Here is a 27,406-nt window from a genome sequence, read left to right as displayed (position 1 = left end):
CTCCACCTCCCACCCAGTCTGGCTCCCCTCATGATTAGCCATGCTTGGAGGGTGCCTACCAGTAGCCCTTGGAGCTAAAAGCTTCCTAAGGCAAAAGTACAGTTGAAAATGGTCCCAGGGTCTCCTAGTCCTCTTTAACAGAAAGAGCTTCTTTCCCCCAAAACCATCACGTCTTCAACAATTCTCTCTTTATAGCTCACTGGCCCACGGTGACCTAGACCTACTCATCCACACACCAATCAGAGCCTACCTCTGAAGGTGGAGATGGTGGGGTCACATGGGCTGAATGCAAAAAAAGCACAAGGTAGGTGGCTCTGCTCTCCCCTCTCTAGGTGAAGGGTGAAAAGGAATTTCTTCTCAGCAGATCAATACCAAAATTGATCATCAATTACAAAGACACAGCATATACTACCAAATTTCCAAATTTGTTTTAACGATTACAAATACTAATAGGCTCAATCAAAATCATTTATTAAGTCCTCAACATGTACAAACACAGCATGTTAAATAATATTTATGTATAGTTTCTTTAATTTAACCACAGTAACTAGGTGAAAGTCACTCTATAAGTATAATGTTTGGAAGCAAAACAATCAAACTGAATGAAAACAAACAACAGCAAAAAAAACCCCAAACATATTTACATAATATAGCTAAAACATGTCTGGAAGCTGTTTAGGAATATGAAATGCATTTTATTGTTTGCTTTAGGGGTATTGGTGAACAGACATAAACTGAAACTTAAGGAACCACTTGAATATTTATGGCCCCCTAAAACAATGAGTTGAGTCGCCATACACATATTCATGAAAATAAATCAATAGTAGACCCAGTGTGTAACTCCAGCTCAAATCTCTACTATAGATGTTATTTATCATCACACAAGGAAGCCTGTACAGTCTCCTTCATGATACTAAAAAGAGGACTAAACATCTACAGACTGCTTTTGTTGCACCCACCTACACATCCTTTCCCACGTCTATTTTTGTGGCCAACCACTTCCCACGTGAATAAAGTTGCAAACAACTGGACACTGAAAGCAATGTCCCACTGTCTCAAATGGAACACACTGGAATCACTCTTCACACTGAAACGGGTAAAAAATGCTTCACAGATTTCCTCTCTTAAGTCCTATCAATTTAAAGTTCAAGTGTGGAATAGTAACTAAATGAAAACTTGGCTCATCTTTGTCTTCGAAAAAGAAAAAGCAGAAATCTGCCCAAAGTGAAGTTCAACATTTTTAAGTTGGCCTGTTCTCTACCTAACCTTTATTTTCAAACTTCCTTTGAGAACCACCTCAGCAAACTGATAAAAGTGCTTCTGCAATTTGTACGTCTCTGCTCTGACAGATGAGCAGCTCTGCAAGTCAGCCAGAGAAAATGCAGGCTCAAAGTCAGAACAAATTTCCCAACACTGGGACGGTGAGGCCTTCGCTGCCTCCCTTGGGAAAACTGCTCACTAACAAATGAGGCTCTTAGAATCAGAGTGAACAGAACCCTCACCCTTTACCCACCAGACAGTGGAATAAAGTGGGCTTAATGAGCCACTGCTTTTTTCTGCTTCTGGTTTAAAATATATGAATAGCACAGATCAGGGATACCACAAGTTTGGGAGGGGGTGGTCCCTGATAGAGTTTTAATTTAGCATTCCTAAGTAATTATAATCTCCTATAATGTTTCACAATAATGCCTCAATATTTCTTATCAACATGAGGCAAGCTATTATGCTCAAGTGTGTTTTATAGCTAAAGGAATAAAAATCAAGTGACCTGAAAAAAATTGGCTAGTAATTTGCCCAAGGTCACAAATAAATGAGCAGCATATCCAGGAATAAGTATTTAATTTCCTAATTCTGATCTCCTTTAGATAATCATTTTCTCCCGAGCTCTTCATAACTTCTCAAAACCCAACAATCATAAGTTATTCTACACTGTGTTACTTCTCAGGATACCCAGACTCCAAAGTGGTGTGTATTCTGTGATATAGTAACAAGGACTTGCAGCAAAAAAAGAATATATATTTATAGTGAATGCTATATAGCTATCAAAATATTATTCAGTATTCTCAAGCTGTTTACCAAATCCCTTATCAAGGAATGAATTGAGCTGATTTTAAGTTTTAAATCTCATTTTCATCACCATGAATTTAGTAGATGGATCCTATTCAAAGAATCCTATCCCATAAATAAGAGAATCATATGTATTAAATCCAAATGATGATTTAACAATCTCTCCAGCACATCTCCAAGACACCAGGTAAATGCAGAAACTTTGCATAGCTGGATTTGTTTTTGTGAATAAATGGAGCAAAAGCCCCGATGCATTCATTTCCATGAAATAACACAATTTATGCCATTTTGCACTCAATTCCACACTCTACTCCCATCTAATACCAATACAACCACTTCCAACCGGTCTATGGATATATACAGTATTAGGTATTTAAATGTATGTTTCTGTCACTGCCATTCATTTATTTATTAAGCCTACAAACACTCACTGGGTGCTTACTAAATGCCAGAAGCCCTGCACCCATGGAGCGTACCACTGTCTAGGAAAGGAGAGACAAATATTTTGAGATGCAACTATTTAAAGGACAATTATGATAAGTGCTTCAAAAGCTAACACTTTAAGAATATAGAGCATCGGGCTTCCCTGGTAGCACAGTGGTTGACAGTCTGCCTGCCGATGCAGGGGACACGGGTTCGTGCCCCGGTCCGGTCCGGGAGGATCCCACATGCCGCAGAGAGGCTGGGCCTGTGAGCCATGGCCGCTGAGCCTGCGTGTCCGGAGCCTGTGCTCGGCAATGGGAGAGGCCACAACAGTGAGAGGCCCGCGTACCGCAAAAAAAAAAAAAAAAAAAAAAAACCACATGTTTGTATGCAATAAAGGAAAGTTGAAATAAATTTACAACAGATGCAAAAACAAGTCTATCCAAGGGGAAATAATCAATTGCATTCCAGCTACTTTGCATTTTTATGGATAAGAATCATTTGCATTACTATCTTTTTCTACAACTCACTGAGTTGTACAGTAGCTCAAAGATGATGGAAAGCAGATAACCCAGATGGCTGAGCTGACAGGACTCCCATTAATTTTTCTGCTCATTGTAAAGTCTTTCGCAGTTATTCCTAACTCATAATAATGACTTGGCAAAGGGGGGTGTCAGAAAAGATGGAGAAAAATGGACAATGTTAATGTTGAATGTATATGGCTCTAGAATCAACAAGATTTGGCACTTGAGACTTTGGCTGGGGGCAGGGGGGTGGGGGGGTGCCTCAAGAAGGAGATGTCCAGGGGAGGAATTTAAAACAAATTCCTAAAGGGCAGAAGATGCCATCAGGGGCTGTTTGGATTTCTCAGCACAGGGGCACTATTGCTCTGTAGAGGGACTCATACTGCACAGAAGAAGCGGACTCAGTCAATAATTATATTTTAAAGTCCACCAAAATATACCAAAGGCCATGGATAAAAAAGAAATGAAATAAAATCTGTTCCCCTCGATAGGATTTTTTTTCTCTTGCTAGCCTCTGGATTACTTAGCGACACCATGCCCAAATACAACCTTATCCCAACTCAGCAAGAGTCTGTGGGGAGTTTATGGAAATCTCCCAGTTTTAGAACTATTATTCCCTTTCCCAATCACCAGCATGGAAACAGCCAGACTTATGGAATTAAAACAGCCAGAGGAAAGGAAAAAAAGTGGCTGAAGTTTAGTGTGACTGCTATGAGCTCTCCTTTTTTTATATATCCAAATAGTCATAATTCCTTTGATAAATGTGTTCTAGACCCATCCTAATTTCCTTCTAGACTCTGATTTCTTACTAGAAGTAATCTGAAAGGAAATGTTTCCAGAGTCAGCTCTACTTTGATATTTTTCTCCAAACAAAACAAGCTTTTAATAGTGGCCTTAATAAAAAATTGTTCTTGAAAAAAAATCTAATAGTGGCCTTAATAAAAATTGTTCTTGAAAAACAACAACAACAATAAGCTTTTAGCTTCCATGTCAGTTTACATAACTGGACCTGTTACTAAAAATGATAACATTACCTGGTCTTTTCATTTCCTTGGTAATAATTACAAGCTTTCTGGGGCAAAGAATTTACATGGGACTTAAAGACCTCATTTAATATTATAAAATAACATATACATTATAAATGTATAAATTTAAATATCAAGTTCACTAAATAAACTATTCTAGTACTACTGGACTTTGTGTTCAGGTCTTTTTAAAGATATCAATGACCCGTGACAAATACTGAGATACTTCTTGAGAGAATTCGGTTGGGTACATGACCCAAATGGTCAACAGATACTGAGAACCGTTCAGTGGAAAAGAAGTCACAGGACAATAACTGCAGTGAGGATATTTTTAAAGCTCAGAGTGAAGGAGTACTTGGTCAGCACTGAGTTCAAGGTTCTAACTTTGCATGTATCAATAATGGCTGTGGACCTGGAAATGATGTGGATCTGCTGGGCGATGCCCCAGTTCAAAAGTCTATCACGTGCTGTCAAAGTAATGTCTTGTCTGAGCCAAATTCATGGCAATAATGATAAGGTTAAACATTTTCAATTATTCTTTCTCAATTGTCTAAAATCTCAATTGTCTAAAAATCTCTATTCTCCTACTTTCCCCCTTTTTGTGTCCTATCCTACTGCCTACCTCTCTCTAGTCTGATAGAACAGGAACAGAAGTAATTCACCTAGTTTCAAATGTTCCCTAAATGTAGGTCTACCAAGAGACTATGAAGCTTTCAAATCGGTCTTCAAAATCAGTTCTAAGGTAATTCTTCCCCAATGACTCAAATAAGCTCTAAAAACTAGGTCTGCTTAACTTGCTCTACCTAGAAAATGACCATATTATCCTCAGTAATAGTCAGGATGGATAATCTTACACAACTGAGCACTCATGAAACCCTTGGGATAAGATATCTCATATCCAGACCCTTTTAGTTCCTAAAATCATGTTGCCCAGAATCTGGTCACACGAAGATAGATACTTCAAAAGTTTTGAATAATGTTGAATCTAAAGCACCCAGATGTTACCTGTGCCTCTTGAACAAAACAAATAAAAATTTACCAAAAACCACCTATGTCTGCTTTGGAATAATCCTACACATAAAACCACCAATTAAGAGAGTAATTCTTCTTCTTGACCCTCTGTCAAAGTCAGGCAGTTTTCACATTCCTTACATTCTCAGAAGCAAGATAAAATAGCCCTCAACAAAAACTTGCAAAACCTAAAAATACATTGCAATCAGATAACCAATTGTAAATAGTGGGATGTGGAACAATTTTTAAACTGCACTGTTACTCAAAGCAATCCTAAAACATTCTCATTTTGCCTCAAAGAAATACCAATGTTTATTTTCCTGGCCTTTGGCAACCTTCTCAAATAGAAAAATATGAAATTTTTGAATTTAAATCCCCATAACGGGTCTCTCTTTATTTTATCTTGCTATAGTGTAGTTCTATAATCCATTAACCTGAAAATTCTCCTCGCATCTCAGATTTAGAGGACAAAATTCCAACTCCAATAACCAGTGGATAATTATATTAGAACAAGTTTAAAAATAGCACTATCAATTTCTCTCTTCAGGATTCTCTGTCCCTAAAAAATATTGATCAAAACATTGATTATGTTCCAGGTGGGTTAGAAATGCTGAGATAGAACAGATTTGGGGGAACTAAGTGAGGAAGTTCACCAAAAAAGAAACACAGGGCAGATAAGCATTATGAACCATAACCATGAGTATGACAATCCCTAAACATTTCTACATGAGGTAGAAAGGCCACCTGAATGATACCAACTTGCTTTTAACCAGGCAAAAATGAAATCATCATCTTTTTAGCTAAGTTAACACAAAATTTCCCCCATGAGATATTATTTCCTAAAATGTACCAAGAATTCAGAGTCCAAAGCAGCACACTGTCACCTTGGTATCTAGAGAATGGTAGGTAAAAATAAAGAGCTGTTTACACCATGAATGTCTGTACCATGAACTGTTTACACCAGAATTTCCATTTAAACATATTATAGAGAGAATAAAGGAACAATAAATGTATCTGCATACTCAGAAGATTTCTGTTAGGTCACATTTCATGGGGAAAACTCACTGCACCTCCAACCAAACTCCATCAACCAGAATGAGACATCTGAATCATCAAAGTTTTTGAAATAGTTACCTTTGAAAATCGAGCATTTATCCATTTGGTAAAAGTTTTCTTCTGCACGTCATTGTGTTCATCTGTGGGAGGGAAAAGGAGAGAGAGGGAAACGTATGAGAGTTTGTACCTTTACTCAGGGTGCTAAATAAGATTATCTCCATCCTGAAGAGTTTTAAATTGTCTATTAGTAGAGTTCATGAGGCACAATGATCCACAGCTAATGAAGAGGGGATGGCTGACGAGTTCAGCATGTATGGAGCCTGCTAACGAACGCCTATAGCAGAGGGAGACCCAGGCACCTTCCCAGGAAGCTGGCCTTCTCACTGCACACCTCAGCATATTACCACCAGCCATTAAACCCACATTCGTGAGGAAAGAATCAGGACTTTAGTTTCAAAGTATTATACGCGATACTTTCTGCTGCATTTTGTGTAAGTGCAGTTTCAGCATGATGAAAATGTAGAACATTCAACACGAAAATCAAAACCATCCTTTAAAAACTAAGAAACTCATGATTTCCCTCCTTTTCATACAAGTCCTACACCCTCCAAAACAAACACTACTATAAGGTTTATAGCCAATTCCATAACCCGTTTTCCTGTAGTAAGACTGACAGGACAAAGTTTTAACGATCTACAAAAGCAATCTACACATTTTACGAGCAGAGAAATCAGAGTAGTTTTTTAAAAAAATGACCAACTTTGGTCTGGATTACAAATTCATTTTCCAGGCCACACAAATAAAAACTGACCTTACAAAATTAAAGCATCCTGAACTTCTTGGAGATGGGCAGAGTGACTTAGTTAGGTATAAGGAAGCCATGTAAAATGGGAATAAGTAACACTTACAAGGGCATTGCGGGGATTTGCGGATGTAAGTGGAAAACACTTGGGAAAGAGCTGGCATTGAGCTCTTTGTTGTTGTTCTAGTTATAACTATTATTATAGTATATATGTGAACAAGGCAGATAAATATCCATATTACCCTTTCTGTTACTTCTAATCATATCCTCTTCAACTGCTCCCCAATTCTCTGTTAAAACCAGCAGAGTCATTGTTGGCTTAAATCCTACAAAGCAGCATGTTAACAGTCCCTGAGTAGTTCTGAAAGCTGCGTAAGGCATATTTGGAATGGCGCAGAAAGCTGTGGTTCTGTCTGTATATATACACACTGCTTGTGCCACTACCATGCATACTGCCAAGCTGCTTCCCACGTGATAACAGCAAAATAATAAGAGAGAAGGCTCAAGTGTGTTCTGCCCTCAACGCCATCAGTTTCAAAGGGCTGCCTTCAACCCAGACCTCCTCACTCACCCCTAATAGCATAATTAGACGTTGACCCACTACTTCACTAAGTTAGTGGTATCTTTGGGCCTTACTCTGTTCTGGAAGGAGAGTTTGTAATTAAAAGGTCACTCCTGGAATAAATACAGCAGCAGCGTCAGAAAAGAGTGCACTTCTACAGATCCATAAAGGTAACTGGAGACTGACTCTGAGACACAAAGGGGGCAAGTGGATGAAAAACAAAACGGCTCTCTAAGAAAATTCATGTTGCTAACTGTGCTAAGAGGTGGCCTTCCTTCCAGAAAGGACAAGACAGTCAGCATCAGCCTCGATTTCAGGCTTTCTACCATCTGATCGATGCCACATATAAGCCATTTATTAACCAAGAGGATTTGTTGACACACTCTGAATGTCTCAGCCTTGACCATCACACCCGAGAGAGACAGAGCTGTTATATGTAGTATATAAAGCAGGAAGACACATCAACCTGCAGAGTGCTATAGTAGCCCCACCGATATGAATTTAATATTAAATATCAGTCTTCAAAGCACTGGGAAAATCCAATAATTTTGCTATGAACAAAAATATATATAAAGGTCATAAATATTAAATTCTCTTAATTCTGTAAAATTCATACAATTTAATAATTTTTACCATAAAATGGGGGAAATTTTGAAAAATAAATTTTATTTTACATTTTATATTTATTTTTCTACATTTCTGTATTTTATTTTTTCTTAACCTCTTTTCCAAGCATTTAACCTTCTTATTTTCAAAAACATATTAAAATATCTAATACTGGGTTCCTCTCTAGAGATAGTGTGAACCAAGAAATGAGTACCTGTCACCTTAGCAAATGATAACTAAGAACCTTCAATTGTATCACATATAGAATGAGATCAAATTTTTAAAATAGGTTCCCATCATACAGAGATGTTTATAAAAATTAAAAGGTAATGTTTCTATGATAGTCTTTATCTTAGGGTCAAAGTCTGAATATGAGTCTAAGTAAATGATATGAAATAAAGTGTTGGCTTGTAAAAGATAAATTGTCTTGCATTCAAATTTTTCAAAAGTACTCCAAAATATATAAACACTCTGCTTTATTCATTTTCCTGGTACAGTTAAAGGAGGGAAAAGGGTTTTATATCTCAATAAGCCTTTAGTTCACATTTCCCTTTTTTCAGACACACACACACACACACACACACACACACACACACACACACACACACACACACACACACACACACACACACACACCCCTCCTATCTTCTACCAGACAGGAATTCAGTAAAAGACAGGAATTAGCCTGCAGCTTTTCAATTATGAGATTTTTAAAATGTAACAAATCTGAACACTTACTGGTATAGAACTGCCCTCCACATCACAAAAAATTATGCTAACAACCTTGGCCCAGGTCTCTGTTTCAGGGAGGCAAAAATTTGCTAGCAAAGTGATAGCAGGACAACTAAAATCCTAAATCCCGCTATTCTGATCAATCATTTTGCCCTCCTAGAAATTTATACCAAATTTCAAGTCTCAAATTTGTTCAACTCTCCATTATCAAATCAATTAGTTATTTTGATGTTTCCAAAATAAAAATGTGTTAGCAGACAACACAAATTTATATATAACTGGATTATTTGTATACGTATTAAGTATAATTTACATGTTAAATGTATTCTTTCAGGATTCCAAACAAGTGTTTTCTTTAGATTTGGATTTTTTTAAAAAAACATTTCGTTTCTAAAAGCATTTCTTGGCTTAGTAAATCTTACCCATAAATGACCTTTCTCCATTAGGGGGACAAACACGGGACTGAATTAGGAGAAGAAAAATGTGTTAAATCCCTTAAGGCTGATTTTCCAAATTCTTCCTCTAAATATTTTGCTCTTCTTAAAATGCTTCTGACAAGCTCACACAGATCCAAGGGCCGCTGCCCAGCTTGGAATTTTATTTCTGTGATGGGTAAGAGAAGTGAAGCAAGAAACATCAACAAAACTGCCTGATAAAATCTTCAAGGAAAAGAGTTTAAATTGTTTTTTCACTTCACCAGCTCAAATGCACATCAAAAATTATTTTAGCAGAACCTAGCAACAAATGTCAATTTAAATCTTAATCTGGAAATGTGGCAGGGAAATTAGGAGTCCTTTCCCCTATGAAAACACACAAGTCTCAGGAACATGTATACCACCATTAAAACCCTACTAAGGGCTTCCCTCGTGGCACAGTGATTGAGAGTCCGCCTGCCGATGCAGGGGACACGGGTTCGTGCCCTGGTCCGGGAATATCCCACATGCCGCGGAGCCGCTAGGCCCGTGAGCCATGGCCGCTGAGCCTGCACGTACGGAGCCTGTGCTCCGCAATGGGAGAGGCCACAACAGTGAGAGGTCCGCATACCGCAAAAAAAAAAAAAAATGATGTAACTCCCAGCACATTGTTAAGGAGCTGCAAATCTAGATCATTCGATTAATAGAAAATGTCTCCTCTATTCCCTAAATGGCAAAACTAGTCCTCACTGTCAAACTAATCAGCTAAATTAGACACAATTTCTGAGATGGGAAGTCTGACTTTAGTTTTCTATTTAAAAACCGAGTTCAGATTTTAAATATTCCATATAAAGAAACTACAATTTAAAAAATTAAAATAAAATAAAAACCATGTTCAGGAAATTCCCTGGCGGTCCAGTGGTTAGGAGGTTAGGGCTCGGCGCTTTCACTGCCAAGGCCCAGGTTCAATCCCTAGTCAGGGAACTACGATCCTGCAAGCAGCAAGGTGCAGCCAAATTAATTAATTAATTAAAATTTTAAAATTAAAAAAAAATTAAAACCACATTCATATGTACTCCAGGGCAAAAGCTCACTTTAGAGTTCTCATTCTAAGGTAGGTGGGTGGATAGATAGATGGATGGATGGACGTACAGAAGGGGGACACAAAGCCTTGCCCCAGATGTAGTAAGGCACTGACTTTTTTTTTTTTTTTTTTGCGTTACACGGGCCTCTCATTGCTGTGGCCTCTCCTGTTGCGGAGCACAGGCTCCGGATGCGCAGGCTCAGCGGCCATGGCTCACGGGCCCAGCCGCTCCGCAGCATGCGGGATCTTCCCGGACCGGGGCGCGAACCCACGTCCCCTGCATCGACAGGTGGACTCTCAACCACTGCGCCACCAGGGAAGCCCCGGCACTGACTATTTTAATAATTCTTAAGGAAGTGTTCTTTGCTTTACATTTTGAAACTGCCCCCTTGTTTGGTGCCTCAAAGTAATGCAGCACAGTAAGATTTGGGGAGGGTGAGAGGTGTGTCTTTCTCTTGTAAACTGCAGGAGGGGAATCCTGAAAGGAAAGATGGGAAAGCAGAAGGCCGGTACCTAAGATGCCTCCTCAAGTTGCTTAAACAACCTGGAAAAGCTGGCCACAAGGGGACACACATATTCCAGTGTGCAAACCACTCTAGGGGCTCATAGTTGTCCCAACCCAAGAAAACACTCCAGAGGTGGTGAGCTGTAATTTAATTAGAAAGGCTAAACTCCAGAGGTGGCCACTACAAAGGCATCAATTATCTGTGCCGCCATTAACACCAGAGCCTTTGCTAATTAATTTAATGAATGTGAGAAATGTGCTTTTACTGTGGCTTGAGAACTGGCATAATTAGAAGATTAGAAACAAACCCCCATTGGTGAATTTAGTGTTATTCAATGTATGTGAATTGGCCAAAATATTTTATAGACATGTCCCAGCATCGATTGAACAATAAAATCTAGCAAGTCTAGGAGGCTAGATCCCTTAAGGCCCTGTGTTCAGCCATTAGCTGGGAGGATTCTAGTTATCCGATGCTGTCTATAAGTCTAACTAAATCTTTTCTCTAAAACAGCATTGTCCAATAGAAATATACATAATTTTAAATTTTCTCGTAACCACATTAAAATAAGAGGTAAAAATAATTTTAGTAATATTTAACCCAATACATCAAAATATTACCATTTCAACATACACTCAATTTACTTTAAACTACTGATATCTTACACATTCTTTTTTTCTTACTGTCTTTGAAATCCAGTGTGTATTTCACATTTATAGCACATCTTAGCTTGGAGTAGTCACAGCAGCCTTCACACTGCACTGTACAGCTCTAGAATATTGCTGCATTTCCTGCAACTAAAACCTTCATGTCCTTCAAAAGGACAGAGAGCCTTGGCTTTCCAAGCTCATGAAACAGGCTGCATGAAATTTTTTTTCAGCCTGCTTGCTAATAATGATTGTTTAATGAATGCTAATATGCACAGCAGGTTTGGTCTGAAAGTTGCCTTCATTATAACCCTGATAGTAGGGCAATGGATACCGTTCACACCCCACTTTTAAGCACAGGGGGCTAATATTACTGAGCAAAACTATGGCAAAAATTAATGGTTGTGCATAACCAAATTGGTTTTGTCCATTTTAAAAGACTTTCGCCTGGAGGGGTGGGATAGGGAGGGTGGGAGGGAGGGAGACGCAAGAGGGAAGAGATATGGGAATATATGTATATGTATAACTGATTCACTTTGTTATAAAGCAGAAACTAACACACCATTGTAAAGCAATTATACCCCAATAAAGATGTTAAAAAAAATAAAAATTAAAAAAAATTTTAAAAAGAATAGGAAATATTTCTAAGTCTTTCTTATATTCATCATTTAAAGTTTTAAATTTCCTACTCTTTTAATGAAAATTAGTTGTTCATCTATTTTGTAGAAAACACTGTGCAAAGAAACAGATGGTGACATTTACTGAGCATCAGACCAACTATATTGGTCCCAAAAGAGATCTAAGTGCTGCCTTCAAAAAGCTATCAAGGGGAGGTGTGTGAAGAGTTTTGGGAAAAGGGTGTGAGACAAGTACATAAATAACAGATGGACAACTATAGCTAATATATTAGGTACAGATACATTTATAAATTCAGAGGAAAAATGTTTCTTCTCAATGGAAGTGAAGAGGAGATCAGAGAAGAATTCAAGGAATAAATTGCATTTGAATTAGGCCTTGAATTGATATGTTAAAGGCATATAAAAATTGTTAAAAGGGGCATTTATGGAACAGAAAAGCTGAAGCAAAGTCCTAAAGGCATGAAAAGAACAGGACAGGCAGACAAAAATGTGAGTTGTTTCTCTGGCTGGATGGCTTTAGACCACACAATCAGAAGTGTCCCGTAGTTGAGTTTAACATGAAAACCAGATTTAGTAGGAAAGGAGGCTGGGAGAAAGGAAGCTACTTTGAGGTATATTATAATCTCCCATATACTAGATATCTGAAAGCCTGAGGTAGTGGAGTAGCAATGAGATTAGAAAAAAAGGGATGGATTCAAGAAGTACAGAGTTGTAGAGGTAAGGTTGCCAGGACTTGACTACCAAATTAGTGCAAGGGTAATGAAGGAGAAAGAGAGTCAAAAAAATTCCCAGGCTTTTAGGTTAACTTGAAGGATGACAGTGTTTCTCTACTTAAAAAAAAAAAAAAAAAAACATAAGAACAGCACAGGAAGAGAAATGGATTAGGAAAGGAAGTTCTCCTTTGCACCTAATGAATTAGAGATTAGCAGGATATTTGGGTGAAGATACCAAGCAGAACCAGAGCAAATGATAGAAGGTCTTCACGTAGAGGAGACCACCCCAGAAGCTCAAGTTTTCAGAAGAAAGACATAGTCCACAGCGTTAAAGCAAGCTACCGGAGGATCTGGGGGAAAATGAGGCCTGAAAAAAGAAAAGTGAACTTAACCCCTAAGACCCAGATGGCATGCGATGTTGTGAGGGAACAGGGAAGCTGGCTTTGGGCTGGCAGACGTGTGAATTATTACAAGTTTCCTGGGACAATATAACTACACTGATATTAACATACTTTTAAATTATATAACCACTGACCCAGAAATTCTGGAAATTTATCTTAAGGAAATCATTAGATACACAAATATTTAGATATCTTTAAAAGGATGTTCTTCAAAGCACACTTGATAATTGAAAAAAATTGTTAATCTAAATGTCCATCCTTGAGGATTATTTAGAAGCATATTTTCATACATAAATACAACCGTCAAAAATGATACTAGAGAAGAAATAAAGATATGGAAGGATTTTTCATAATATATTAAGGAATAAAAATGCAGGTCATCAAAGAGTACACACGGTGCTTCCTTTATACAATGTATACATATATGACCAGAAAGGTAAGAGCCAAAATATTAGCACTGTTAATTTCTCAGAAGGTTCTGAGAGATTCTTATATTCTATTTTATTAGCTAATTAATAATATTATTAATAATTAATATAATTAATTATAATATCATTATATTTGCTTATATTATATTATATATATTATATATTTATATTATATTTTAACTTATATTTATATTATATATAAATAGATATATTTTTATATATATTATATTATTATATTAGCTTACATTCTATTTTATTAGCTAATTTGCTAATTTCTGAAACGAGTGTATAACACTCTGTACCATTCTTTTCTTTAAAGCACCCATCCTGCAAAAGTTGTAGTTTTCTCCACTTTAATGTGGACAAGTAGGAAGGTTAGAGAATTTGGCAGCTATAAAAATAAACTGAGCTGAGAGGAGGTCTGTCTGCCTGTCTTGTCTGACTCGGAGCGGGATGGTGAGAATAGGAGACTTCCATGTATCTGTAATTACATGCAGACAGGAAGGATCTAGGAGGGAGGGAGAGATGTTAGATGCCAACACTGAGTACCCAAGAAGGGCTCCCTTATGGAGCCAAACCCCAGAGGATGAGTGAGAGAAATGTATCAGGATCCATACTCCTAAATTAGATGCAGTTAAGGGCACGTATTTCTAAAAATGAAACTCTCCAGGTTAAGTTGCTTTTACTTATATCTGTCTTTCCAGTGAATTTTCCACTTCAGCTTGAAGAGATAATTGGCTATATGTAAAATAACTGTGCCAAGTCGGCCGATCTCTCCCTGTCTTCTAGTCCATTCACTATGGAAACACTGGTGAAGAGGGAGTTGCATCACTTAAAATACACCTTTTGCAATAAAGTATTCCTAGGCAAAATGATCAGCGCACTGATCAGTTAAGACGAGAAGACAAAAGAGAAGATTAATGCAAAACATAAAGTTATTGACAGATTACACAAGCTACCTAGACTTTCTCAAAACCTCGTATTTTACTGACTTTCAGAAAAAGAACACATATCTGGGAGAAAAATGAGGAGTATTTGTCCTTTGTTCATATACTTTAATACCATGCCGTATAAATGCAATTTTTAAATAAGAAAAATAGAGTATTTCAGAAGTAGTTTTTTAAACTTTTTTCTCTATTTTAGAATGTTTTAACATTGAGCCACAACAAGTTAAAACCAAGACGTAAGATAATTTTTTTAAAATGAAGTCATTTTAATAAATTTTCCAAATTCCAAGTCCATTAAAATGCAATACTTTGCCCAAGATATTTATAATAAGCAGGAAGAACATGACATAAAGGAACACTGTTTCCCCTTAAAAACTCAGGGGTAGGACTTCCCTGGTGGCGCAGTGGTTAGGAATCCGCCTGCCAATGCAGGGGACACGGGTTCAATCCCTGGTCCGGGAAGATCCCACATGCCGCAGAGCAACTGAGCCCGTGCACCACAACTACTGAGCCTGTGCTCTAGAGTCCGCGAGCCACAACTACTGAGCCCGCATGCCACAACTACTGAAGCCCGTGCACCTAGAGCCCATGCTCTGCAACAAGAGAAGCCACTGCGGTAAGAAGCTCACACACTGCAACAAAGACTAGCCCCCAGTTGCCGCAACTAGAGAAAGGCCACGCGCAGCAACGAAGACCCAATGCAGCCAAAAATAAATAAATAAAAAGTAAATTTATAAAAAAAAAAAAACAAAAAAACCTCAGGGGTAAAGATTTTTCCCATGAAACTCACAGTTAAGAAATCAGCCCATGGGGACTTCCCTGGTGGCACAGTGGTTAAGAATCCGCCTGCCAATTCAGGGGACATGGGTTCAAGCCCTAGTCCGGGAAGATTCCACATGCCATGGAGCAACTAAGACCGTGCACCACAACTATTGTGCCTGCGCTCCAGAGCCCACAAGCCACAACTACTGAGCCCGCGTGCCACAACTACTGAAGCCCACGTACCTAGAGCCTGTGCTCCGCAACAAGAGAGGCCACTGTGATGAGAAGCCCGGGCACTGCAACGAAGAGTGGCCCCCACTCCCTGCAACTAGAGAAAGCCCGCGCGTAGCAATGAAGACTCAACACAGCCAAAAATAAATTAATTAAAAAAAGAAAAGAAGAAATCAGCCCATGAAGCACAGCACTGTTTGCTTAAAAGTTTACAAACTGGGCTTCCCTGGTGGCGCAGTGGTTGAGAGTCCGCCTGCTGATGCAGGGGACACGGGTTCATGCCCCGGTCCGGGAAGATCCCACATGCTGCGGAGCGGCTGGGCCCGTGAGCCATGCCCGCTGAGCCTGCGCGTCTGGAGCCTGTGCTCCGCAACAGGAGAGGCCACAACAGTGAGAGGCCCGCGTACCAAAAAAAAAAAAAAAAAAAAGTTTACAAACTGAAAGTTAATGAGTAAAATAAGTTAAATATAGCCTTATATTGAAAAATGCATACTCCCTCATTTTCAACTTACATAACTATATAAAAAGTTTACAAGAGTTATTAATAATTTTTATTGAAAAGCTTATTCAGGTAGGGTTGGATAAGGGAGATAAAAGATGAAATCCACAGTATGAACAAAAATGCAAGAAACCACTCCCCCAGCACACTAATGTTATCCTCTATGATCATTTATCCCTTAAGTCCCTTTTTTTTTTTAAATTTTTGGCCACACTGTGCAGGATGTGGGATCTTAGTTCCCTGACCAGGGATCAAACTCGCGCCCCCTGCATTGGAAGCATGGAGACTTAACCACTGGACCACCTGGAAAGTCCCCATGTCACTGTTGAAAATTAGGATCCTGCCTCAAATCAGCACTATGCTTATTTAATAGTCTCTACTGTGGGTCTGATATTTACTTGCCTTTTTTTGAAAATTTGTAAACTCAATCTATACCATCTCTGGGAATAGCGAAACCTGGTAATTCTTTTCTACATATAGTAGATCTTCCTTTCCTTTGTCTTAAATGTACCTCATTAAAGCATCAAAAAGTCTAGATTAATTAAACTTAGTTGAAGATTAATTAATTTAGTTGAAGATTAGAAGAACAATTCTTGTTTGCTCTTCTGAAACAAATGATTTTATAGCCAGTGATTACATCTTCTCTCCACTTTCATGATTTTAGACTGAAGAGACTTAATCATTTTAGTCAGTTTTATAAAAACACCAAAAGCATTTGCTCCAAGACTTAGGTTTCCTTACTAGACTTCTCTCACTGTAAAATCATTTCTTAAGTAGGAGACTAGAATCTCAGAGAGTAATCCATGTGCACAGTCAACACAGCTTTGCATAGAAAGGATATGTTCTCTGTTTTGTTTCATATTTCCTTTCTAATGACACCCTAAAAACTACAGTTCTTTTACATTGCAGCAACCCAATGGTCAGTGTCTTCTGAGAAACTACAGTTGCCCCTTCTCTTCCATCATCCTAGACGTAAAATATAATTCATGATGACAAAGTTTTCTTGAAGTAAGCAAGAGAGTGAATCAAACAAAAAGATTTGGACAGAGTTTCCCCGGTGGCGCAGTGGTTGAGAGTCCGCCTGCCGATGCAGGGGACACGGGTTCGTGCCCCAGTCCGGGAAGATCCCACAGGCCGCGGAGCGGTTAGGCCCGTGAGCCATGGCCTCTGAGTCTGCGCGTCCAGAGCCTGTGCTCCACAACGGGAGAGGCCACAAGAGTGAGAGGCCCGCATACCGGAAAAAAAAAAAAAAGATTTGGACAGATAATCTTTCTTCAAACATTAGCACTTCCCTCAGGATGAGGGTAAACTAGCAAACCTGACTGAACCTGAGTTAAAAGCACACGCAATAATATGCCCTGAAGAATTGAAAGCAGGATCTTGAAGAAACATCTGCACACCCATATTCATAGCAGTATTACTCACAATAGCTAAAAAGTGGAAGCAACCCCAGTGTCTACCTATGGATGAATGGACAAACAAAATATGGCATATACTGACAATGGAATAATATTAGCCTTTTAAAAATGAAGAAAATTCTGATACACTGTACAAAATGGATAAACCTTGAGGACATTTTGCCAAATGAAATAAGCCAGTCACAAAAAGAGAAATACTGCATGATTCCATTTATATGAGGTGCCTACAGTAGTCAGATTTATAAAGACAGAAAGTAGAATGGTGGTTTCCAGAAACTGGGGGGAGACTGGAATTGGGAGTCGTTGTTTAATAGGTACAGACTTTCCATTCTGCAAGATAAAATGAGTTATGGAGGTGGATGGTGGTCATAGTTACACAACAATGTAAATGTACTTAATACCACTGTTTACTTAGAAATGGTTACGATGGTAAATTTTATGTTATACGTATTGCACCACAAAAAAAAAAAATTAGGGAAAAAAAGCACATGCAATAAACATTTTTCATTTCTGTTTCAACCCGATTTTCAAAGAAGAAATATTTAGTATGTCTCAACTCATACATTCCCCAATAAGACAAATAAGGAAATTTCACTTGGTTCCAATTTCAACTTTTTTTTTTAACAAATTTATTGGAGTATAATTGCTCTACAGTGGTGTGTTAGTTTCTGCTTTATAACAAAGTGAATCAGCCATACATATAAAAAATATGGAATGCTTCATGAATTTGTGTGTCATCCTTGCACAGGGGCCGTGCTAATCTTCTCTGTATCATTCCAATTTTAGTATATGTGCTGACAAAGAGAGCACCCAATTTCATCTTTTAAAACTCTTTTTTTTTTTATTTGCGGTAAGCAGGCCTCTCACTGTTGTGGCCTCTCCCGTTGCGGAGCACAGGCTCCGGACGCACAGGCTCAGCGGCCATGGCTCACGGGCCCAGCCGCTCCGCGGCATGTGGGATCTTCCTGGACCGGGGCACAAACCCATGTCCCCTGCATCGGCAGGCGGACTCTCAACCACTGCGCCACAGGGAAGCCCTAAAACTCATACTTTTAACATATTCCTTTGGAATATAAAGTCAGATATTCTGAATTCTAGAATCAGAATTGTTTTCACTATGACCATGCCTCTAGTTATCTCACTCCAGAGGAAAGCATTTGTTCAAACTCATTTTGGTAGATACTGCTGTTTACCTACTCAATCATCCTTTTTCCCTTTCTTGCTTACAAATCTAACCTCATTTTTTTTTCCCCTTGAAGCAAGATAGCCAGTTATAATACTCACCTCCTCTTGAAACTAAGGATAACCATATGGCCCAGTTGCGGCCGATGGTGAGCCAAAGCCATGTGCATAACTCATTCTGGGATCAGATCCTCCAGTCTCAGTCAAGCCTGCAGCCCTGGTCAACAACCTGACTGCAACCTCATGAGAGTCCCTTGGCCAGAATCACCTGGCAAAGCCATTCCCAAACTCCTGACCCAGAAAACCTCATGAGACAGTAAATATTTGTTGTTTTAAGCTGCTAAAGCTTGGGGTAATTTGTTATACAGCAATGGATAACTAATACAGATCTGATGCTAAGTTTCAGAGTAATTTGTTATGCAGCAAGAGATAAATAACACAGCATGTATCCAACCGTCAATCTGACACCTGCACTAAGATATCTCACAGACTCATTTCAAACTTAACACATCTGAAATTGAACTGTTGGTCTTCTCTCAAATCAATTCTGTCTCCAGTGTTTCTTAACTCAGTACACAACACCTTAAACCACCCTCTTGTTCATGCCAGGACCCTGAAACCAATCCTTGGCATTCCACAATCTATCTAATACCACAATCTATCACCAATTTCTGTTGGTCGCAAATTCCTAAATATACTTTAACTCTGCCCACAACTCTTCATCTCCCAGTCATCCCCCAGTCTGAGCTACTGTTATCTCCTGCTTGGAATCCACTAACCTAATGCCAATAACCTGACACCATCTCCTAATGTCTGTTCTTGTTCCTTTTCAATTCACTTTCTAAATGCTGGCCAGCTTGACAATGAACTCTGGAACAATTAAATTAACATGGTTTACAAAGCTCTGAATCATCTGACCCCTACCTATGCCAAGTCTAATCTTGCAATACTCTCCCCTCCTCTCATTAGCTCCAGCCACACTGGCCTTTGTGTTACTCAGATGCACCCAGCCCTTTCCTGCCCCAGGATATTTGCTCATGCTGCTCTGCCTGCTTATAGCCCATTGTCAACCTGCTTAACTCCTATGGCTATTTCAGATCTAATTTTAAACATCTTTTCTACTGGGCCTCCCCAATCTCTCAAAGTACCCTGTTTTCTTTTCCTTTGCACCCTATACCTATCTCAATTTGATTACCTATTGATTTGTGTAAATCCATGAGGGCAAGAAAAGTCTACTTTGATTGCCATAGTATATGCAGCTCCCAATACACATTGTCAATTTTAAAAATTATTGAATGAATGCATGTAATATGTTCACTAAGTCCAAACAAACTGTATATTGACTATAATTCAATCTAGACTTATAAATTGTCCACTTCAATAAAAGAACATGATTCTATTATATCTATGGCCTTTTCATCCCTCTGCAAAATTTTAAAACCACGATCACTGAGATAACCCAGATTTTCTTTCTCATTTCCTCTTTTCCACATGTCTAAAGATCATTTTATTATGAGCAGAGAGTGAAAATGTGACTTCTAGAAACACTGAAAAGAAAAGCTAGAATTAAAATAGTGCCTAAAGGCAGACAAGAAAAGCAATTCTAAAGCTCATTAGAAAATTAAATTGACGCCTGATTCATCTAAATAAGAACATTTTTATCCCGGGGTTTAGAGTTTTGATGAACAATCATTTCCCTTTCCAAAGCCTGGCTGATTTGTAAAGGCAGAAGGATCATGACTGCACAAGATTGTTTTTTGATGAAGAAATCAGAAACCTGCTGATGGGAGAACCAAGAAATACTAATAAGGGCAAGCTGGAGCACAGCGTAAAGCAACCATACCCACTTACTCTCTTCCAGTAAATATTATACTACGCTGACTTGCAACCGGAGAAGGAGTAGGTCTGGAAGCAGACAGCGTGGGTTCTGAGGCCAAGCCACACACAGGGAGCAGCCCCACAATAATGTCAGCAGCATTAACCAGAAAAGAAACTGCAGGGCCCTCACGGTGGAAAGAAATAGAAACCACACGAGTCTTTCTCCGTACATTCATACACACAGACCGTCAGCCCAGCACCAAGACTAAATTCCAAGATCACATGGGTTTATGTACAAACACATAATTGTGCCAAACTTTGATAAACGGCACATATTTTAACTTAACAGATTTATGTGAATACATACTAGTAAACTAAAATCTCAATTATACATATAAATACATGTTATAATATATTACACACATGCACACAGAAATTATGGTAAGTTTTTTACTTCACTAAAAGTGCAATTTTAATAAAAGAGTTTAACCAAAGACACCTAGGGCAGTTGTACACATAATTCTTTAATGTATAAGTTACCAGTACTCACCGTTTATTTTTTTGCTAAATAAGAATATAAATAATATAAATATTTAGGACACAATTATTATAGAAATTTTCAAATCAAAACAGTAACCATATAATGTATTCATATATACATAAATAAGATTTTAGTATTAATACTCATGTTAAACATACAATTTAAAAAAAGGCTGCTACCCCTTGTGTGGCACGAAAAAAAAGTCATGCCATAAAACTGCCATGCAGAAGGTGGCAACTGTCAGAGACAAGCCTGTGCTCTAGAACAGAAAAGAGGTACCGCACACAGCACCCAGGCAGGAACTAGGAAACAAGAATATCAGTTTTTTTTTCTCCTCTCCTTTTTTTCTTTGAACATCTTTATTGGAGTATAATTGCTTTACAATGGTGTGTTAGTTTCTGCTGTATAACAAAGTGAATCAGCTATATGCATACATATATCCCCATATCCCCTCCATCTTGTGTCTCCCTCCCACCCTCCCTATCCCACCCCTCTAGGTGGTCACAAAGCACCGAGCTGATCTCCCTGTGCTATGCGGCTGCTTCCCACTAGCTATCTACCTTACGTTTGGTAGTGTCTATGTGTCCATGCCACTCTCTCACTTCGTCCCAGCTTACACTTCCCCCTCCCTGTGTCCTCAAGTCCATTCTCTACGTCTGCATCTTTATTCTTGTCCTGTCCCTAGGTTCTTCAGAACTTTTTTTTTTTTTTAAGATTCCATATATATGTGTTAGCATACAAAGAATACCAGCTTTAAGGCCATCAAGTGACACACTCCAACCAGCAAGCAAGACCAAAGCATCTAATTGGCAGGGCAACCAGGTGGGTCCTCACTAGGAAAGAGTCAGTGTAACAGCTTTACCAAAGGTCAAAGTGAAGTAGTAAAGCAATAGCCAAGGCAAATCAGGCTATAAGTAGAGATAATATAATAATCAAAGACAAGCCAAACAAGGCCACGCATTCACAGAAAGAGCCTGGCCAGAAAAAACGTCACCATGACACCCAGCTACAAGGAAACTGAAATGATCTTCTGTTGATATTGATAGTAACAAAATCAGAACACCCTTGAAGCTTGAGGGAGTAAATCTAGAAACACAGCTCAGATCAATTTTAGATCCTAAAATAGGCAGATAATGTGCAATTCCCTAGCCATAATCAAATATTCTAACATGTTATAAACTAGAATGTACTAAAGTTTGTACACTTGCATAAATACCATTTAATCCTGAAAACCATGAAATGCTCCCAAGTCTCATCTATTAATAGTTCTAAAAGGATCAGTGTTGAGGATACCATAGACATATTTAGCGAAGTCCAAATGTTATTCCAGATAACTGACTATGTAAAGACTCGATTTTGACATATATTTTACATAAAATGTTGTCACAAAACATCCAAGTGTGTTTATGTTAACACGTTGTACTACTGTAAGTCCCACACTATGTAGCTATTGCCCAGAAGGAGAAAAATTCCTACTTTAACAGTGGGAAGAAAAATATTAAAAGGAGATTTCATCAAGATTGAGGAATTCCTCTAGATTATCCTATTCTTGGTTTCTCTGCTTTCTCTTCATCATGAGAGTTGAGTGAGGCCAATCAGATAAGTCAAATGAAAGAGAGTAAAAAGAAAAAAAAAATCTATAAATGCCATATGACTTTATTTACTTTATTTTATTTACTTTATTTACTTTACTTAATTTACTTTATTTTATACTAAGAAGATGCAGTGCAAGCAAATGGAAAAAACACACTCACAATAATTCAAAGGCTTTCCATCACAGAACCTGTTCACAACTGCAGATCTTGAAAAACACTTTACAAGCACCAAACTGCTAACATTTGTGTAATTTGAAGAAAAGAACTAGAAATAATATAAGCACATTACAAGAAATTATCCTTTTATAATAATAATGAAATAATGATAGCAGTAGAAGTACTTAATAGGTGCAGAGTTCTTACCATATGAAGGCATGGTACCACTCCCCCTGCATTATCTCATTTTTTTGTCAATTGAGATATAGTTCACATGCCACAAAATCCATACATTTGAAGTGTACAATTCAGCAGTTTTTAGTATATTTGCAAAGTTATGCAACAATCATCGCTATCTAATTCCAGAACATTTTCATTATCCCCCATACCCTGTACCCATTATCAGTCATTCCCCATTCCCTCCCCTCCCCGAGCCCTAGGCAACCACTCTTCTACTTTCTACGGATTTTCCTATTCTAGACATTTCACATAAATAGATTATATGATATGTGGCCTTTTGTGCCAGGCTTCCTTCACTTAGCATTATGTTTCCAAGGTTCATGCTTGTATCAATACTACATTGCTTTTTATGGCTAAGTAATGTTCCCTTGTATGGAGAGACCACATTTTGTTGATCCATTCATCAGCTGATGGGCGTTCTGGTTGTTTCCACCTTTTGCCTATTACGAAGAATGCTGCTATGAACATCTGTGAACAAGTTTTTGTGTGAGCATATGTTTTCAGTTCTCTTGGGGATGTAACTTAGAGTGGAATTGCTGAGTTAGATAATGCAACACTTAACTTTTTGAGGAACCAGCAAACTGTTTTCCAAAGATACTGTACCCATTCGACATTTCCACCAGCAGTGCATGAGGGTCCACATCCTCATCAACACTTCTTTTCCATATTTTTTATTAACACACACACACACACACACACACACACACACACATCTCCTTAAGCCAATCATTCAATTGCGGCTTTGATTTGCATTTCCCTAAAGACTAATGATGTTGAACATATTTTTCACAAGCTTATTGGCCACTTGTATATCTTCGGAGAAATGTCTATTCAAAAATTAGCCCACTTTTCTACTGGGCTATTTGTCTTTTTATTGCTGAGTTATAAGAATTCTTTATATATTCTGGATCCTAGATCCTTATCAGAAATACAATTTGCAAATATTTTCTCCCATTCCCTGGATTGTCTTTTCACTTGCGTTATCTTATTTAATCCTCGTAACAACCATGAGTTTCTCCTATGAGTATCCCCCATTTTATTGATGAGGAAACAGTTACTAAACTTACCCGAGGCTTCATAGCTAATAAGAGTTGAAGAAGGGATTCCAACCCAGGCAGTCTGCCTCCACTCATTAGTAGGATGTACTGTCAGAAACACTGAACTCATTGGGTGCTATAGCGTTAGGCACTAAATAAATAAGCAGGATTAAAAATAATTAAATTAAAAAGAAACAGTATTACTGATGCTTTGCAAAGAAATTACCAGAGGGCCCTCCTCTTGTTTATACCAGTCTTCTTGAGAAGAAAGAGTAGCTTAAAATAAAGCACATTCAGCCTTACAAGGCAAAACTTGGCCTCTCAACAGTGCCTATTCTTTTCAATTGTAGGAAACTTTCTTATTGAGTTATGCAGTTGAAACAAAGGAATTCAGAATACAAGTGGTATTTTTGCTGAGACTGAAACATTGTAAATCATCACAGTGGGTATTGTGTTAGGGGGAGGCCTATTTCTTGGCCAACAACCTCCTCTGTTCAAAATGTATGCCTTCTCCAGCTCTACACAACCACTCTCTGAGAAGATGAACAAAGCAGAGTTTGAGCAACGACGATGTCATTCCGACCAATCGCTCCTTCTCTCCTCTTATTTCTGCCATCAACCATGTTCAATATAAAAGTCAATCTACAAATAATTTTAGTATGTCTGTAGAATTATGTTCATGCTAAATAAAGGGTGAAATAGGGTTTTTAAGGAATATGCTAGATCTACCAGTACTGGCATGGAAAGGGATCCACTATGTATAGCTAAAGCAGAACCAAAAAACAAAACAAAAACAGCTGTAAAACAATATGATTTTATATTTATTAAAAATAGGCATCATGACTATATATTATAATACATCTGCTGGCATATGCACACAAACCAAAAAAAAAAAAAAAAAAAATCATCTAATGATGGAGATTTCCCTCCCTGGCAGTAGGGCATAATTTTTATGTGATGAAATGGTTGACTTTTTAAACATATATACATAATATTTTGTTTTTTAAAAAAAGGGTAGCATTCTCTCCAAAAATCCTACAAACCTTAAAAGCCATGGAAATGAATGAACACATGTGAATAAAATGAACAAATGAACAAAAGGTTATATTTTGTGTTATATCTGGAGAAGTTTTAGTGACTTTACAAACTTCTTAAAGTTGTGAGAAAAATTGTGTACTTGCAAATGTGATTTGGAGTGGTGGCAGAAATTCCATAGGTCCTAACAATTTTTAAATGACTCCCTGACCCAGAAAAAAGTTTAAGAACTTTATCTCAAAAGATTATTATAAGGTCTCATTTTATAGAAGGTCAAGACAGATAACAAATCTTTGTTTTATCAGATAACAAAGCAAAATCCCTTAAGCCAAATACAGTAGAGACATCTTCTAAATCATGAAGAAATAGTCACTAGATCTCTTTTAGGTCCTCCTCTGTAATTCTTAGGATGACCCTAAGCCAATCGTATTTTTAAGCTTATAATTTACAGTTCTTTCTAAACGTTAAAAAAATGTGTCTCTTTCCTTTGGATACAACAGAAACACCTTTCCCAAAGCAAAAAGAGAGGAAGGGAGAGACAGAAACTCCACCCTATGAAAACTAACTTTAACCACATATACAAACAAATTATTTGGTTCCTTCCTTTAAATATTGTTTATTGAGCATCTACTACAAGTCAGACCCACTGTTCTCTAGTTAATGTCATTCTTATTTGTTATAGCCCAAGGTTTTTCCTTCTTTCTTCTACTTGATGCAAAATACAAAAACTGAAGGAATGAATGTCCAGCACAAGGCCATCTTAAATGTCCATGTGATCATTCTCAACTGCCTGTACAAAGGCTCTTTATGGGAAATGAAAAGGAAGAGTAGTGATAAACTTACAGGACTTCAATCCTTAGATCACTAAGGATTATCAGTAATAAAAGAAACACAAACTTCCTCTGATAAGGGGGCTTAGCATTCCTAGACTTCTTCTCTTGGCCTTCATCCAGCAAATAATTATCTCCTTGAAGATAAGTTTCTCCTTCAAAGCAAAGGGTAATCAAATTTATCATAGGAAAACAAAAGACTTAGGCAGTGTCTAAGCTAGTAGGTTATTAAACTGACATCTACTTGTCTACGACAAAACCCTTCTTCCATTCTAACAGTAAACTGAGTATTTCTGAAATGTATACTTTCTAAAATTTATTCTAAATATTATTATTCTAAAAGTTCTAAATGTTATTCAATGACAATTGCCTTATCTATATAATGATGACTGGCATGGAGGTCAGAAAAAAATCATATGTATAAAATTATCAAGGAAAGGGCTTCCCTGGTGGCGCAGTGGTTGAGAGTCTGCCTGCCGATGCAGGGGACACGGGTTCGTGCCCCGGTCCGGGAAGATCCCACATGCCGCGGAGCGGCTGGGCCCGTGAGCCATGGCCGCTGAGCCTGCGCGTCCGGAGCCTGTGCTCCGCAACGGGAGAGGCCACAACAGTGAGAGGCCCACGTACCGCAAAAAAATAAAAAAATAAAAAATTATCAAAGAAGAAGTGATGTGTCTAAGTGACATCTATTATTGTCTTGGAAGTATTTTCTTAATAAATCCTTGACTCATATGTAAGTCCTTAAGAACATAAGTAGAGATTTCTTGGAAGTGATATCTCCCATAGGTATGCTCCTTAGTTCAAACTAAATTAACATAAATTTTAATACTATAGCACATCAACTTTTATATTCATATGATAATTATAATGTCCAAGTTCTTATGCCAACAGTAGAATACAATGAACATAAAATCTCTAGCACCTGCCTTAATAATTCTGATTGACCTAAAATAAATTTCTTCCAAAGGTCAAACTATCACTGGATTCGCAGATGAACAAAGAAGCACCTTGTTAACTAACCTCTGACCTTCACTTTTCAAAAAAAGGGTCATTTAATTTGGCTACTCGCTTGTTTTGTTCCCAAATACACTTCAACATCAGTTTCTCCTTAGTAACATCCTGCCAAATGACACTTTGAGAGAAAACCATTAACTCACATTAACTGAAGTATATGGCTTCAGAATAAAGTGTAAAAAGTGGAGAATCATGAGTGGTTTACATGTTTTTGTCACAGCGAAGTTAAGTCTACTCTTTATGATCCATTCCAGAATTGCAATCCCATGCTGTCTTTCCAGCTGAAAGCACATGGGTCATTCCCTCCCTTTTCCCCATCATCAGATAAACATACAGATCATAATATAACACACACACACACACACACACACACACACACACACACACACTTCTTCCAGCGTTTTTAAAAATTAATTATAAGTAAGCTGCCAAAAGAAAGTGACAAAATTTATTTCGGACAAGCAGG

At 38.0% G+C, this 27,406-nt stretch overlaps 1 protein-coding gene across 1 annotated transcript in view; it reads right to left on the bottom strand.

The window, feature by feature from the left end:
• Positions 1 to 27,406, bottom strand: part of UTRN (utrophin) — a 503,258-nt gene that overhangs the window by 402,711 nt on the left and 73,141 nt on the right. Inside the window, 1 exon segment of the mRNA XM_007450323.1 lies at positions 6,185 to 6,246. Coding sequence (XP_007450385.1) covers positions 6,185 to 6,246 — 62 coding nt within the window.

The sequence above is a fragment of the Lipotes vexillifer genome, unplaced genomic scaffold (assembly GCF_000442215.2).
Source record: "Lipotes vexillifer unplaced genomic scaffold, Lipotes_vexillifer_v1.1 scaffold112, whole genome shotgun sequence".
NCBI classification, from domain to species: Eukaryota; Metazoa; Chordata; class Mammalia; order Artiodactyla; family Lipotidae; genus Lipotes; species Lipotes vexillifer.
The sequence above is the reverse complement of the archived record's forward strand: the minus strand, read 5'-3'. Positions and strand labels throughout refer to the sequence as shown.